Genomic DNA, 16,264 nt, shown 5'->3' on the forward strand with positions numbered 1-16,264 from the left:
AATACTTTTAAAAGATTTTTAATTTTTTTTAATTTGGATTTTTCCTACCAGAACAAGAACAAAGACAATTTAAAAATATTGCATGTTCATTAAATGAATAGCTTGTTGAGGAGCTGAAAGTATCACCTAAGCCAACCTGAAAGACTTGGAGCCAATGAAAGCATGACAGCAACCAATTTAAATCTAAACAAGCGTAAAAGAGGTGTGTTTTCCCTATATGAAAATAAGGATGCGAAAAGTAAAAAGCCTGAAGTGAGCACCCCACACTCACCCCCTGCAATTCTGCTTAGACAGCAAGCACTCCACAGCTCATCCTGTCTATCTTTACAAGCAAGCTGCTAGAGAGATTTAAAAAAAAAAAAAGACTCAAAAAGGACAAGTTTACACTTAAAACGTTGCATTGGTACATCTGCACTGGTGCAGTTGCGCAACTGTAGTGTTTTAATGAAGATGCCCTATGCTGGGAGAGAGCTCTCCCATCAGCGTTTGTAATCCACCTTCATGAGAGATGGCAGTTATGTCAACAGGAGAAGTTCTCCTGCCAGTGTAGTGCTGTGTACAGAGGGGGTTAGGTCAGTATAGAGTTACCATTCGTCCGGATTCCCCTGGACATGTCCGGCTTTTAGAGTTAAAAATAGCGTCCGGGGGGAGTTTGTAAATGTCCGGACTATCCCCGCCCCCCCCCCCCCCCCATATGCAGAGTGCGCGCGGCTGGCAGGGCAACCGGCCGGATGGTGCCACTTACATGGGGCTCTGACAGCCAGAGAGAGCCCCTCCTCCGCTTCCCCCTCCTCTCCCCTGCAGCTGAGTGCACTCCCTCCCTGCATTCGCAGATCACCAGCCGGCAGTCTGGAGCTCCTCCCCCTGCTCCTCCTCCCCAGCACGCTGGTCTGAGCGGCAGGGTAAGGGGGCCAGGAGGTCGGAGAAGGGGCAGGGAGGTTCTGGAGGGGGCAGTCAAGAGACGGGGGGGGGGGGGGGAGTTTGGGGGGGGCTTTCTGGGGTGTGTGGGGATAAGGTTTTGGACAGTCAGGGTACAGGTAGGGGGTAGGGCCCGGGGGGGCAGTTAGGGTGGGGGGGGTCTCAGGAGGGGGCAGTTAGGGGACAATAAACAGGGAGGCTTAGGTAGGGGGTGGGGTTCTGGAGGGCAGTTAAGAGCCGGGGTCCCAGGGGACGGGGGGGGGAGGTTGGGAGTTCTGGGGCGGGGGCTGTCAGGGGGCAGGGGTGGGGAGAGGGATCGGAGCAGTCAGGGGATAGGGAGTAGAGGGGTTGGGAGTTCTGGGGGGGCTGTAAGGGGGTGGGGAGTGGTTGGATGGGGCGAGGGAGTCCCAGGGCTCTGGGGGTGTGGATAAGGGTTGGGATAGTCAAGGGACAGGTAGGGGGTAGGGTCCTAGGGGGCCAGTTAGGGGCGAGGGTCTCAGGAGGGGGCAGTCAGGGGACAAGGAACGGGGGGAGGGTTGGGGGTTCTGAGGGGGGTGGGAAGTGGGAGGGGCAGGGCTAGGGCAGGGCTCCTCCCGTCCTCTTTTTTGCTTGCTGAAATATGGTAACCCTAGGTCAGTATAACTACGTCTCTGGGGAGATAAGGTACAGAAGGGGAGGAGGTAGGAGCGGGGGGGGACACCCTGACATTAGCACCCCTCTTCCCCCCCCCTTGCACAGCAAGCAGGAGGCTCCCAGGAGCAGCTCCAAGGCAGAGGGCAGGAGCAGCACATGGCAGCTGGGGGAGGGGCAGCTGAATTGCCCAGCAATTGATAGCCTGCTTGGCGGCTGCTGCACAGGGAACTTAGGGGAGCGGGGAGCTGGTGGGGGGCGGGGGGGGGTTTACAAATTCCTGTTTTCAGCTTTTCATCCCATCCTCTATAAGAATGCTTTAAAAAAAAAAAAATTAGAACTCAGATCAGTTTACTCTTGGTGCCACACCTGAAGGAATTCTAGAACCTTCTGGATTTCCTTTGCTCATTTAAGGCATAGCCCTTTTAAATGTAGGTAGTAGTTTCCCTACAAAAGGAATTAGGGTTTACAAGAAGAATGCAGTAGAACCTCAGAGTTATGAACTGACCGGTCAACCCCACACCTCACTTAGAGCCGGAAGTACGCAATCAGGCTGCAGCGGAGACAAAGAAAGAAATATAGTAGTGTACTGTTATACCTAAACTACTTAACAAACAAGGAAAAACTTGAAAAAAAAAAAAAAAAAAAAAAAAAGAGTAAGGAAACTGTATGCTTGTTTCATTTAAATTAAAATGGTTAAAAGCAGTATTTTTTTTTTGCATAGTAAAATTTCAAAGCTGTATTAATCAATGTTCAGCTGTAAACTTTTGAAAGAACAGCCGTAATGTTTTCTTCAGAGTTACAAACATTTCAAAGTTACGAACAGCCTCCATTCCTGAGGTGTTCATAACTCTGAGGTTCTACTGTACAAACATTTGGTAACAGTCTGTCATCAGCTGTCTCTTAATGCATACACTTTTTTTGTTTTAACTCTCTATCATGATAGGAAGATGTGTATCAAACTGAAATCTGTTTCCTGTAATAGTAATTATATTAATCTACTGATGTCTCTCAGAAACTAAAAGATTTTATTTGGAGGTGTTCCCCCTTGGTGAGGTTTCATTATCATTATCCCTTTCTATCACCCTACTCTTTCCTTATTTTTGAAGTCACTGGCTTGAAAAAATGACTTGTTCTAAGGTAATCTTTCTCCTACTTAATTCCTACTTCCAGTCATAATGTTCAGTTTTTGTTCAAGATTTTTTTTTTTACTTGAAATCACTGACTCACTGAATTCTAGTTCAATAGAAAACAGAAGGAAGAAATGTCCTCCATAATAAAAGATTGCATACACTGCTAGTGGAGACCCCTCTTGTGGGTGAGGGGTGTAGAGGTAAATCAGTAGCTGCATGAAGCCAGTCACATAGTCTCTTGCATCTCTTGCTGGGTTCCATTGGAGCAGAGGACAGAAGCTTTGGCCTTTGGGCTAGTGTCTGAACCTTCAGCCATACATGTGTAAGATGACTCCTGTGGTTGCTCGGGAGCACAGATGGAAGGTAGGTGACTTTGAAGGAACCATTAGCTTCAAGAAGCATATTTGCATGGCCCTTGATTCTGGCCTATGTCTTGCTACTCACTGTCAGTCTGCGTACATGCATGTGTGAAGTGTAATGTACCTAGTTAAAGTAGTTATGCACTGTATATATTACTAACTTCATTAAAAGTTTTATAAATTCAAACTGCACATGATAAAACATCTAAGTTTCCACTTTTTTAAAACTATTTTTTTCTTTTCATTGATACAGGTTGAATCAAGAGACACTCTAAACAGTATTGCCTTGAAATTTGATACGACACCGAATGAACTGGTTCAATTAAACAAATTTTTCTCCCGAGCAGTTGTTCCTGGACAGGTATTATCTATTAATTACTTCAATATAAACTGGGTTTGGTGGAAATAGAGGAAGATGTTCAGAATGCTTGTCTACCACTTCTACTGAAAACAATGGGATGAGTTTTTCTCAACATATAAGACATCCTATCTTTTTGAAGATGTATTTAGGATTCTTCAGTTAACGTTAGTGAACTCCAGACACCCACTGGATTACTCAGTTGAGTAACTGCTACCAATGGGAGTCAGTCACAGTCTAACCCAGTCTTTACTATCTCTCTTAAATTAAATTTGGAAAGACTGATAAAAGCTAGCATATTTAGAATCATAAGGTAACTTTTTCAGGTTCAAGACAAATTTATTTTTTGTAAATGGATATAGGATAAATATTGGGCGGTAGCAGTATTTCTAAAGCTATAAGCATGACTTACTGCTACTGTTATTTCCAGCTGCTGCAAAAGCTGTGCAACACCGTTCATGCCATTCCCAAGAGAATGGATCTGAGAAGCAAATAAATTTAGACTAACCTAGTTTTTGGCATGCTTTGTAAAGAGTTGAATTGGGAAATAGATGACCAACTTTGTTTAATTGGGATGAATACACTGAATGTGTTCCCTAGCAGTGTATCTTATTGACTCTAAATGATAGACTAATAGCAATCTATGAAAAGGCCAGAGACATGGTACACTTTGTGCAAGTATTCATAATAGTATTTATTACAGCATTGGACAAGTCTGAATTGGTGTTTCTGGGCATGCTGTAAATTTCTTACTTTATGGTCTTCTGTTTACTTGGGTACTATCGGCACTATTATTACTGCTAACAGTCAGCCTTAATATAGGTTTACAGAATTTTAAATATTTAAAGGCTCAAAAATACATTGTGTGGGTATATATTTACTCATTTCATTAATTGCTTTAAACAAGATTTGTTTTATTGCACACTGTTTGACACACCATGATGGAAACCAATGGGGGATTTGTTATATGGCATGTTTCTATGATATGTCAATGCATTCTTTGCCTCAAGAACCTATTAATAGAGAAGACTTTATTAATACTGCTTGCTTTGCTAGAAAAGTGTTGACAGTAAAATTGGTAATTCACAACTAAATCTGTTTTTTTAATTCTAAAGCATAAATTAACTCCAGCAGACCAAATTTCATAAAATAACTTGAGACAACAAATCTGCATCAAAATGTCAATGAAACTCTTAATGTAACTGTTAACTACAGCATGTGTTCAATTTCTTTATAGATTTTATATGTTCCTGACCCAGAATATGTTTCTAGTGCGGAGAGCTCCCCATCTCTTAGTCCCATAAGTCCCTTGTCACCTACATCTTCAGAAGCTGAATTTGACAAGGCTACAGTAAGTGTAGGTATATGTGTTTCAAGGGTAATAACAATCTTTTCAATGTTTAGTGAGATGTGTGCAGTAACTGATTAAAAGATAGGAAACAAAGGGTAGGAATAAATGATCAGTTTTCAGAGTGTAGAGAGGGGTAAATAGTGGTGTCCCCCCAGAAGTCTGTACTTGGACCATACTGTTCAACATATTCATAAATGATCTGGAAAAGTGGGTAAACAGTGAAGTGTCAAAATTTGCAGATGATACAAAACTATTAAAGACAGTTAAGTCCAAAGCAGACTGCGAAAAGTTAGAAACAGGTCTCACAAAACTGGGTGACTGGGCAACAAAGTGGCAGATGAAATTCAGTGTTGATAAATGCAAAGTAATGTACATTGGAAAACGTAATCCCAACTATACATAGAAAATGATGGGGTCTATATTAGCTGTTACCACTCAAGAAAGAGATTTTGGAATCATCGTGGACAGTTCTCTGAAAACATCCACTCAATGTGCAGCGGAAGTCAAAAGAGTGAACAGAATGTTGGGAATCATTAAGAAAGAGATAGGAAATAAGACAGAAAATATCATATTGCCTCTATATAAATCCATGGTTTATTTATAAATCCATAAAGCCCACATCTTGAATACTGTGTGCAGCTGTGGTCGCCCCACCTCAAAAAATGATAGATTGGAATTAGAAAAGGTTTAGAAGAGGGCCACAAAAATGATTTGGGGCATGGAACAGTTTCCGTATGAGGAGAGATTAATAAGGGTGGGAATTTTCAGCTTGGAAAAGAGATGACTAATGGGGGGTATGATAGAGGTCTATAAAATCACGACTGGTATGGAGAAAGTAAATTAGGAAGTATTATTTACTCTCTCATAACACAAGAACTAGGGGTCACCAAATTAAATTAATAGGCAGCAGGTTTAAAACAAATAAAAGGAAGTATTTCTTCACACAATGCCCAGTCAACCTGTGGAACTCCTTGCCAGAGGATATTGTGAAGGCCAAGACTGTAACAGTGTTTAAAAAAAAGAACTAGATAAATTCATGGAGGATAGATCCATCAATGGCTATTAGCCAGGATCAGGTCCCTAGCCTTGGTTTTGCCAGAAGCTGGGAATGGGCGACGGATGGATCACTTGATGATTACCTAGTCTGTTAATTCCCTCTGAGACACCTGGCATTGGCCACTGTTGGAAGACAGGATACTGGGCTAGATGGACCTTCGGTCTGTCCCAGTATGGCTGTTCTGATGTTCTTATATGCAATAATTGCTCCCGGGGGAATTCTGCGCCAAAAAACTCCAGAATTCTGCAGCAAAAATGCAAAATTCTGCATATTTTATTTGTCAAAATAACGCAATATAATCACACCAGTTTCACTTATTTTGGTAATTTATTTAAACTACCATATAGGAAAAAAAAATCAAAAACTGTTCTGCATTTCCTAAACACATGAAAGTAAAGTACTTGGTAACCAATACCTTGTATTCCAGTTATAATCCTGGATTTTCATTTAAATTACATTACTTTGAATTTGGTGTTTGGTGTTCTATAAAGTAGAATGTCACTTTACATTGTTCAGACTTTCACACATGAAAATCATACAATTTTTTGCTAATCATTGTCCTTCATTTTTTTTAATGGATAAGTAAAATAGATCCTGAACTGTAATCTAACCCGATTGTGCCTCTCTGGCACATGAAAAAAGCGAGGAAGCACATAGACCTTCCTAACTGAGGATTCCGTTACTGTCATTTACAATAAGCTCCTAAGGAACAGTTGTTATCCTATTTGTTTTTGAGTGGTTATTTGCTCATTCTGAACATCGGAGTCAAATGGTACAGTAATCACTAGAATTTGTTAAAAACAATAAGCTTATCCTTGGTAAGTGGATTCTGTGATCATTTTGTTTTTTTAATTGGGATTACCAATTAGAATGTGCGTATCTTACACAGAAGGCTTATTTTAAAAATTAAGCAGTATTTTAAAAGGGAGGGAGTGAATTTCCATGTGACTTGCACAGAATCACTCTTCAATATTACAGGAATAAATCAGCCTACTTGATAATTATATCAGTTGTGACTTATATTGTGTATACTAGTGCTGTGCCTTGAGGCTAATATTTATATTCAAACATGGTTGTGAGAACCTGCTTTGGGACTGTGCTGGAAGGGCAGAATGCAAGGACACGTAGTGTATGTGGGTTCCTATCTACCAATCTGATAAACCATTGCAAAAGAGGCTCTAATGAAGAAGGTATAGCTTCTGAAAACTTGAAATGCCGCTTCGGATAATGTTGAATACGAGTTATGAATCTAGTACTTTAAGAGATCTTTCAGAGCAGCAGTTTTAAACTAATTATCAGAGAGGAGAAATGTCAGTAATTGGAAGCAATACAAAATTCTTCCACCAGCATGTCTGCCTACCTTGTACCTGCCATTCCTACAATGTCTCATTTGGCCACTATCACTGTTTAATCTAGTTTTTTGTTTTGCTTGGGGAAAATGTGATCTAGAAATGATTGAAAACAGCGTACTATTTCTCTTCTGAGTTAGAGAGAACTGATACTGAGGGGTTTTTATACAGTGCCATAAAGGTGTGCATGGCATTTGTGGGGGAGGAAGGGGAGAGAAGAATTCTGCCTTGAGAATGTGGGCTTGCCAACACTTGGTAGTTTTACAATTGCTGTTCTAGAGTATTCTAGAATAACTATGTATTTAGATAACCTTCTAATTGTGGACAAGCCCTAAAGTAAGGTGAAAAACCAAAATGAACTGACAGCTAGATAACCATCTGCCACACCTCTGTGCTATATAGTACCAATAGTTAAATGTAGTAGTAATGGAGATCTGAGAGTGGGATAGCAGAGAAGATGTAAGTCGTAGAGCATAAATATAGTAGTCAGTGTAACTGAAAATAGCAGTTTTTTCTGCCAAAAAAAGTGTTTAAAACGTGAGTGTTTTCCAGTAGGTATTATTTTGTTTTTTAGCTTTGTGTTAAGAGTAATGTAGACTTGAAACGGAGTCCCCCATCTTGTTTCTGTATAAGTCCACTAAGAAATAGTCCTGGTGTAGGTCCTAAGCTGCCTTTTTATTTAAAAAAAGTCCACTGTGAGGTTCCATGTTTTTATGTCAATCACTTCTTCTGTAGCAGATGTGATTTAGTTATTAAGACTTACGCAGTCTTTTTCCTAACTACGAGTGCTTCAACCTCAGACAAGGAGCTGAAAGTCAAGCTTTGTTTTCACTGGTTTTATGTATAGATCCCGTGAGCCAAACACGTCCCTAGCTTACATCTGTGATCTCCCATTTTCTTCATCGGTGTTGCGGAAGAGTAACTGAGGGAAGAGTTTGGCCATGCAATTATAACTTTATTTTGACATGGAAGCCAGAAGGACATCATACACACAGTTTTCTTCTCACCTACCTTTTGCGCAACATGGGTATTTCAAATGCTACACTGTCTACTCTCATTGCCTGATGGTTATGGTCAGGTCTTCAGGTTGTAAAAGTCAACAAGCTAGGCTTCAATGGAACTATGCTGATTTCCATTAGCTGAGGATAATGGCCCTTTTATATCTGGTCTGTGTTTCAAATTAATGTATTGGGAGCCATGATTTCAGTTTTTTTCTGTCAAATGCTCTTGGAACGAAACGTAGAAGACTTTTAAATGTTGAACTAAAACTAATGACGCATATGTAAATATACAGGGATCATAGGAGAGTGTTCTTTTTTGTACTTTGGAAAACAATGTCTTTCCTTTTGTAGGATCCAGATGGGCTCCAGCGAAAAGAGGCAGCTGCTTCACCAGCTTATGCATGTTTTCGTCCTGCAAGAGTGGTATCCTCCACATCAGAGGAGGAAGAAGCATTTACTGAAAAATTTCTCAAAATTAATTGCAAGTACATGACTTATGGCAAGGTACTTAAACTCCTCACTCTAACTCTTAAACCATGCTGTATGTTTTTAGATAAACTTTAAAGTTTATTTTTTTGTAAAATTGGAAGTACAAGTAATTCACTTCACCATAATAGACTGATATTTATTTCATATATTTTTCCTAAGTACTCTCTCTAGATTCCCAGACTCTTTAGCCTTTAGCACATCAAGAGAACTGATTTATAATGCAACTAGTTGTGATAGGTTGCCTTGTAGCAACATTGTAAGGTGACTGCATGTGCCTTAAGGACATGTAGGTTGTATAACCCTCCCATACTAGCAGTCCCTAAGGGTGGCTTCCTAGTTGGACTCTGACTGTGTGTGTGTGTGTGTGTGTGTGTGTGTGTGTATATAAATGTATGTATGTATGTATGTATGTATATATAATATATATAAACATAAAATTTTAAAATCTTCTATGCAATGGCAGTATCCCAAGTATAGCAAAAAGTCCCTTGTATGGTTAGCGCATGTCTTCTGAAGCAAATGTCTCGAAGTCTGATAAGCTTTAGCCCAGTTCACAAGCATTGGAGCTCTGTTCAAGTATGCTGGAGGCAACTGATTGATCTACTAGGAACTGAGATCTTCCTCCAAAGCCTTCTGCTAAGTCCACTAATGAAGAATTCCATGTCACAGAAATGAATAGGTCTAGGAAGTGGATCAGCAAGTCCTGAGGAGTCTGAGGTGCTTTGTCTTAATGTAGGCAACTCATTCAGCTTGCATTCAAAGTCTTTTGGGTTGTTTTCTGAGTATGCTCTTTCAGCCTGCTAGGCTATAGATAAAGCTTCTGTTAGTCCTCAATCCAAGCCTATAGTAGGAGCACTTAATTGATATAGCTATACCAGTATAGTGTATTAGCAAAGCACTGTTAGTGTGGACTCAGCTGATGCAGGCCAAACTGCACTTCTGCCAGCATATCTTTTTCCAGCAGTCCCTGAGTGAAATAAGCTATACTGGCAAATTTGGCACAGTATAACTGCGTCTATATTGAGTACTATTGCCGTTGCCAGCACAGCTATGTTTGTGGCAGCTTGCACCTCATCACATCCCTGAATCACTTAGCTATGCTGGCAAAATTTTCATAGTGTAGACCTGTATCCAGCTTACCAAAAAAAAAAAGCTGTCTTTGCTCGTAATCCAATGTGGTACACAGTGGGTTTACTTCACTCCTGGTCCTCCTCTCCTAGGTGGGACTTGAAATTGATAGGCTATCTCTTTGAGCTCTTATTAGCTTTTTCCTTGGGTTTCTCTAAAGTACATTTTTTTGAATTGCTATATTCTCAGGTGGAAGAGTGAGAACTGCAGGTGTTAGTTATGAACTTTCCATTCAAAAGGACAAAACACTACTGCTTCTTTCTTCAAGTTACTCCCTAAAGATCACCTAGTTACCTTGCCATTCTTTATTGCTTTGATTCATGTCATGGAATAATAGAAGATTAGGATTGGAAGAGATCTCAGGAGGTCATCTAATCCAACACCCTGCTCAAAGCTGGACCAACCCCAACTAAATCATCCCAGCCAGGGCTTTGTCAAGCCAGGCCTTAAAAACCGCTAAGGATGGAGATTCCACCACCTCCCTTGGTAATCCATTCCAGTGTTTCACCACCCTCCTTGTGAAATTGTTTTTCCTAATATCCAAACTAAACCTGTCCCACTGCAACTTGAGACCATGGCTTCTTATTCTGTCATCTGCCACCATTGAGAACAGCCTAGTTCCATCCTCTTTGGAACCCCCCTTCAGGTAGTTGAAGGCTGGTATCAAATACCCCCTCACTCTTCTCTTCTGCTGACTAAATAAGCCCAGTTCCCTCAGCCTCTCCTCATAAGTCATGTGCCCCAGCTCCCTAATCATTTTCGTTGCTTTCTGCTGGACTCTCTCCAATTTGTCCACATCCTTTCTGTAGTGGGGCCCCCAAAACTGGATGCAGTCCTCCAGATGTGACCTCACCAGTGTCAAATAGAGGGGAATAATCACTTCCCTCGATCTGCTGGCAATGCTCCTACTACTGCAGCCCAATATGCCCAATCCTTGTTCTTGGCAACAAGGGCACACTGTTGATTCATATCCAGCATTTCGTCCACTGTAATTCCCAGGTCCTTTTCTGCAGAACTGCCACTTAGCCAGTTGGTCCCCAGCCTGTAGCTGTGTATTGGATTCTCCTATCCTAAGTGCAGGACTTTGCACTTGTCCTTGTTGAATCTCATCAGACTTATTTTAGCCCAATCCTCCAATTTGTCTAGGTCACTCTGGACCCTATCCCTACCCTCCAGCGTATCTACCTCTCCCATCCTCTTACAGACATGCAGTTTTTCTATCTTGAAAAGAATAAGGGCATTGTACACAAATCCCACAGTGAGTTGGAAAGGGTTAAAGGATGACACAGGTAGCCCTATCCCACCAGCTCTGCAGAGCATGCTCCAACTGGAGAGACGGGGTTGAATAGGGAGCAACCCAGTTTAGAGGGGAGGAGTACAGACCTATCCTGAAGTCTTCTGACAAAAGGGCCAGAGAAGCCTCTCTGAGGGAAGAGAATAATATGCTGAGCCTGGCTGGTGCTGATGGTTTGGTTTCTTTTTCATTTTTCCTTATCTGAGACCAGAGGCTGAGGGAGGAAGGCAGTAGTAGGAAGTAGCCCAGAGAGGGTAACTCAGAGGCCAAACTCTTAACCCTCTTAGGTCTCTGGGTCAGGACCTGATGGAGTGGGTGGGCCTCAGGCTCCCCTGTCACTGTCTTCAGGAGAGTCGGTGGACATTAACAAGTAGGCCATGCAGCCCACCAAAGTCCCTGTTACAGGCATGTTTACAGAAACAATTCACGTGTTTGTGGTCATGTCTAAAAATACCACTAGGTAATCTTCCTCTTAAGAAGTTAATCCATCCGTGACATCTGCAGCGGCCAGTGTGGCTGACCCCACAGCCAGCCAAGCAGCTACTCCTGGGGACCGATGCTCAGGCGTCCCTGGGGACCGCCACACTGGCTGCAGCTGGAGCAGCTCTGCAACCAGCTTCTTGGGCAGCCCCACAGCCAACCGTGCCAGCTGCTGCTGGGGTGGCCCAACTCCAGCAGCCGGCCCCGAGGACCATCCAAGCAGTGGCCGATGCGGGTGGCCCTCGGGGCCACCTAAGCGGGGTCCAGGGTCGCCCCCCTCACACGTGGTGGCAGGAGCAGCCGGGGAACCCTCCAGGGCTCCCCCCAACCACTGGTGCCACAGACTTCCCCCAGCATCGGGTCCCCCCGGCACCGCCCCTCCAGCCATTTTCTCCCCCCCCCCCCCCCCAAAAAGATTAAATAGGGGTATTTATAGTATAAGTCATGAACTAGTCATTGCCCATGATTTTTTTTTGTTGTTGTTTTTTGCCCATAACCTGTCTGTTTATCGTAAGTTTAATCATAAACTTTTCAGGCCTCCCATTTATTTTGAAGTTTAGGCTTCTAGATTTCTACGTTCCGCTCTTTGGTATTTTTACCCTAAACTCTAAACCCTCTCTTTTGGCATCTTGAAGCATTTCCTGCACCTCTACTTGACTGGGAAACCTTCAGAGTTGATAGGTGGTTTGTTCTAATAAAAACTTTATTTTTACATATTGAACCAAAATTCCCTTCTGTTGTCTGGGGGATGGAAGAGAGTCCTATTAACTTGTACTCTTAAATCCCTTAGGTACTACTGAAAGTCTCCCCCTTAGTCTTGTTCAGTGTGTTCCTCCACCAGAATTGCTTTTATGAACCTTTCTTATTGAACTGGAGGTTGAGTAGATGTGTTGGAGAGATGGGTTGTTTGCTTCCTCACTAATGTAGCTCATGACATATCTAGATTTGTGTGCTTATCTAAGTTAAAGTTCTTTGAGTGCTGGTCCCTTTATGTATTCCACATGTAGGTGCGCATGCATGCCATGTGCCAGAGTCTGGGCATTCTAACAAGCTGTGTGCATTGGCCCACACATGTGCAGTAGCTCTCCTCATGTTGGGGGACCCCCTCCGTAGAGTCTGGAAATAAGCCCAGAGTCCCAGGTTCAAGAACTGTCTCCTGCCATTGCTCCTTCTCTGTGAGTGATGATCACCAATGCTGTCTCTACTGTTTATTGCTGCAAAGTGCAACATCTGTTCATTTCCATTGCAAACACACACAGCTCCTGAGCTTTGCTTAAGGAAACATCTAACAGGGAAGTCTGAGTCTATGCTCTGATGTGGGCTAGGGAGGACCCCCCCCCCCCAGTATATTGGGCCCATCAGATGAGCAGTGCCCTTTTGAGCACGAGCTTAGGAGCAGAGTCTACAGCTGCTAAGCCCAAGGACTCTTCTTCTTAGGCTTCCCATGACAGTACAGTAACTCCTCACTTAATGTTGAAGTTATGTTCCTGAAAAATGCTACTTTAAGCGAAACTATGTTAAGTGAATCCAATTTCCCCATAAGAATTAATGTAAGTGTGGGAGATTAGTTTCCAGGGTTGTGTGTGTTTATGGCGCCAAAAAAAAAAAAAAAAAATTTTTTAAACAAACTGCAATGATTGTGAAGCCTGGTTTAGGTGGTGGAGTCAGAGGGTGGGATATTTCCCAGGAAATGCCTTACTGCTAAATGATGAACTAGCGCTCGGCTGAGCCCTCAAGAGTTAACACATTATTGTTAATGTAGCCTCATACTCTACAAGGCAGCACGAATGGAGGGAGGAGAGAAGCCTGGCAGAGAGAGACACACCGTGTGTGTAAAAGAGAGAGACTCGTCTTGCCCCTTTAAGTACTCTGACCGCACTCTAAGTACACTGCCTTTTTAAGTAGATCAGCAAGTTGAGACAGCAGCTGCTGCCAGCAAGCTCCCTCTGTCCTGAGCCCTGTCATGTCCCCCCAAATTCTGTGGCGATGGGGTACAGGAGTGGGGGGGAGGGGAACACCCTGACATTAGCACCCCTTTTCCTCCTCATCTCTGCACAGCAAGCAGGAGGCTTCTGGGAGCAGCTCCAAGACCGAGGGCAGGAGCAGCACATGGCAGTGGAGGGAGGAACAGCTGAACTGCTCCGCAATTGATAGCCTGCTGGGCGGCTGCTGCACAGGGAACTTGGGGTAGCTGATGGAGGGGAGGGGGCTGTCAGTCCACCTTGGTTCCAAGCCCCCCTCAGCTAGCTCCAACATTAAGTGAGGAGTTACTGTAGGAGGCACTCTCATAGTTGCAAGGACCGATCCCTTTCCAGATCTGCCCATAAAAGAAGGGATCCCTCCCTGAGCCTGTTCAGGCCTTTGTGTGAAGATCTGATGGCTCTAGGACCTCTAAAGACCCCCAGGCTGGAGGGTAAAGCCTGTAAGAAAATGGATCTATCAGCATTGTCAATGGCTTCAGCTCTGAAACACAAGGACCGACACCTACCAGCTCCATCCAGAAGTGCTGGACCTGATTCTTATTCTGTACTGGCCCGTCCTTCAAAAGACTGCCCCACTACAACTTCCCAAGATGCATCCTAGCCATCAGTCCTGACTGTCGGAATGCCCCAAACACTGGGTCATACAGACACCTACACTACACTGGAGGATGTTTTCTCTCCGGCGCATTCCTCCTGAGGGATATTGCCACACTGGAGGATGAAACTGCATTGGTGACCTTAGAACATCTCCTCTCCAACTCTCAGGCTTGAGTACCCACCCTCTGGTACCGTTGGCTCAACCAACGGGGAGAGAGCAGTTCTTAGACTGAGTCAAACACTCTGGGTGGTCCATCATCTCCTAGTAAAAAGCTGAGCCCTGACAGGCAGTCAGATCTGAACAACATCCTGCCAGATATGACTTTCCCAGGGGCTGCTAGTACGTGATATCCTGGGATCTTCCCCGTCCAGTCCCTCCTTTTGGCCTTTATTGGGGCTCTTGAAGCACTCAGGAAGGTGCCCCAGCTCCATCCATGAATTATACCACAACTCTCCAATGCTGCATCCACTGAATCTGTCAGAGTACAGGAGGAGGAGAACATTGATGTGAATCTGCAGGTATCAATAAGAACTAGGGCTGTCAAGCGATTAAAAAAATTAATTGCAATTAATCACGTGATTAAACAATAATAGAATACCATTTATTTAAATATTTTTGGATGTGTTCTACATTTTCAAATATATTGATTTTAAATTACAACACAAAATACAAAGTCTATACTGCTCACTTTATTTTTGATTACGAATATTTGCACTGTAAAAAAGACAAAAGAAATAGTATATGAATGAAAGTTGAACTTACAAATGTAAAATTATGTACAAAAAATAACATTTTTTAATGCAATGTAAAAACTTTAGAACTTACAAGTCCACTCAGTCCTACTTCAGCCAGTCGCTCAGACAAACGAGTTTGGTTACAATTTGCAGGAGGTAATGCTGCCCACGTCTTGTTTACAGTGTCACCTGAAAGTGAGAACAGGCGTTCTCATGGCACTGTTGTAGCTGGCATTGCAAGATATTTATGTGCCAGATGGGCTAAAGATTCATACATCTTTTCATGCTTCAGCCACCATTACAGAAGATGCATTTATGCTGATGCTGGGTTCTGCTCGATAACGATCCGAAACAGAGCGGACCAATGCATGTTCATTTTCATCATCTGAGTCGGATGCCACCAGCAGAAGGTTGATTTTCGTTTTTGGTGGTTTAGGTTTTGTAGTTTCCACATCGGAGTGTTGCTCTTTTAAGACATCTGAAAGCATTCTTTGCACCTCGTCCCTCTCAGATTTTGGAAGACACTTCAGAGTCTTGAACCTTGGGTCGAGTGCTGTATCTATCCTTAGAAATCTCACATTGGTACCTTCTTTGCCTTTTGTTCAATCTGCTGTGGACATATTCTTAAAACAAACATGTGCTGGGTCATCATCCAAGACTGCTAGAACATAAAATATATGGCAGAATGCAGGTTAAACAGAACAGGAGACCTACAATTCTCCCGCAAGGAGTTCAGTCACAAATTTTAATTAACGCATTATTTTTTTAATGATTGTCGTCTGTATGGAAGCATGTCCTTTGGAATGGTGGCTGAAGGGGCATATGAATTTTTAGCATATCTGGCACATTAATACCTTGCAACGCCAGCTACAAAAGTGCCATTGGAATACCTGTTCTCACTTTCAGGTGATGACATAAATAAGAAGCAGGCAGCAGTATCTCCCGTAAATATAAACAAACTTGTTTGTCTTAGCAGTTGGCTGAACAAGTAGTAAGACCGAGTGGACTTGTTAGGCTCTAAAGTTTTACGTTTTGTTTTTGAGTGCAGTTATGTAACAAAAAAAATCTACATTTGTAAGTTACACTTCCATTATAAAGAGATTGCACTACAATACTTATACGAGGTGAATTGAAAAATACTATTTATTTTGTTTATCATTTTTACAGGGCAAATATTTGTAATAAAAAATATAAAATGAGTGCTGTACACTTTGTATTCTGAGTTGTAATAGAAATCAATATATTTGAAAATGTAGAAAAACATTCAAAATATTTGATAAATTTCAATTGGTATTCTATTTAAGTGTGATTAATCGTGATTAATATTTTTAATTGCAGTTAATTTTTTTGTTAATCATGTGAGTTAACTGTGATTGACAGCCCTAATAAGAACCTCATCCTTG

General features: G+C 42.4%; 1 protein-coding gene across 6 annotated transcripts in view; it reads left to right on the top strand.

The window, feature by feature from the left end:
* OXR1 (oxidation resistance 1) overlaps positions 1-16,264 on the top strand; it is a 509,161-nt gene that overhangs the window by 385,637 nt on the left and 107,260 nt on the right. For 4 of the 6 annotated variants that reach the window (XM_034763479.1, XM_034763477.1, XM_034763482.1 and 1 more), the window contains 3 exons: positions 3,294-3,401; positions 4,636-4,749; positions 8,508-8,660. In XM_034763479.1, the coding sequence (XP_034619370.1) occupies positions 3,294-3,401; positions 4,636-4,749; positions 8,508-8,660 (375 nt within the window). Of the gene's footprint in view, positions 1-3,293; positions 3,402-4,635; positions 4,756-8,507; positions 8,661-16,264 lie in introns of all 6 variants that reach the window. The other 2 variants (XM_034763478.1, XM_034763475.1) reach the window with 1 other exon arrangement.

Source organism: Trachemys scripta, chromosome 2, assembly GCF_013100865.1.
Source record: "Trachemys scripta elegans isolate TJP31775 chromosome 2, CAS_Tse_1.0, whole genome shotgun sequence".
Lineage (NCBI taxonomy): Eukaryota > Metazoa > Chordata > Testudines > Emydidae > Trachemys > Trachemys scripta.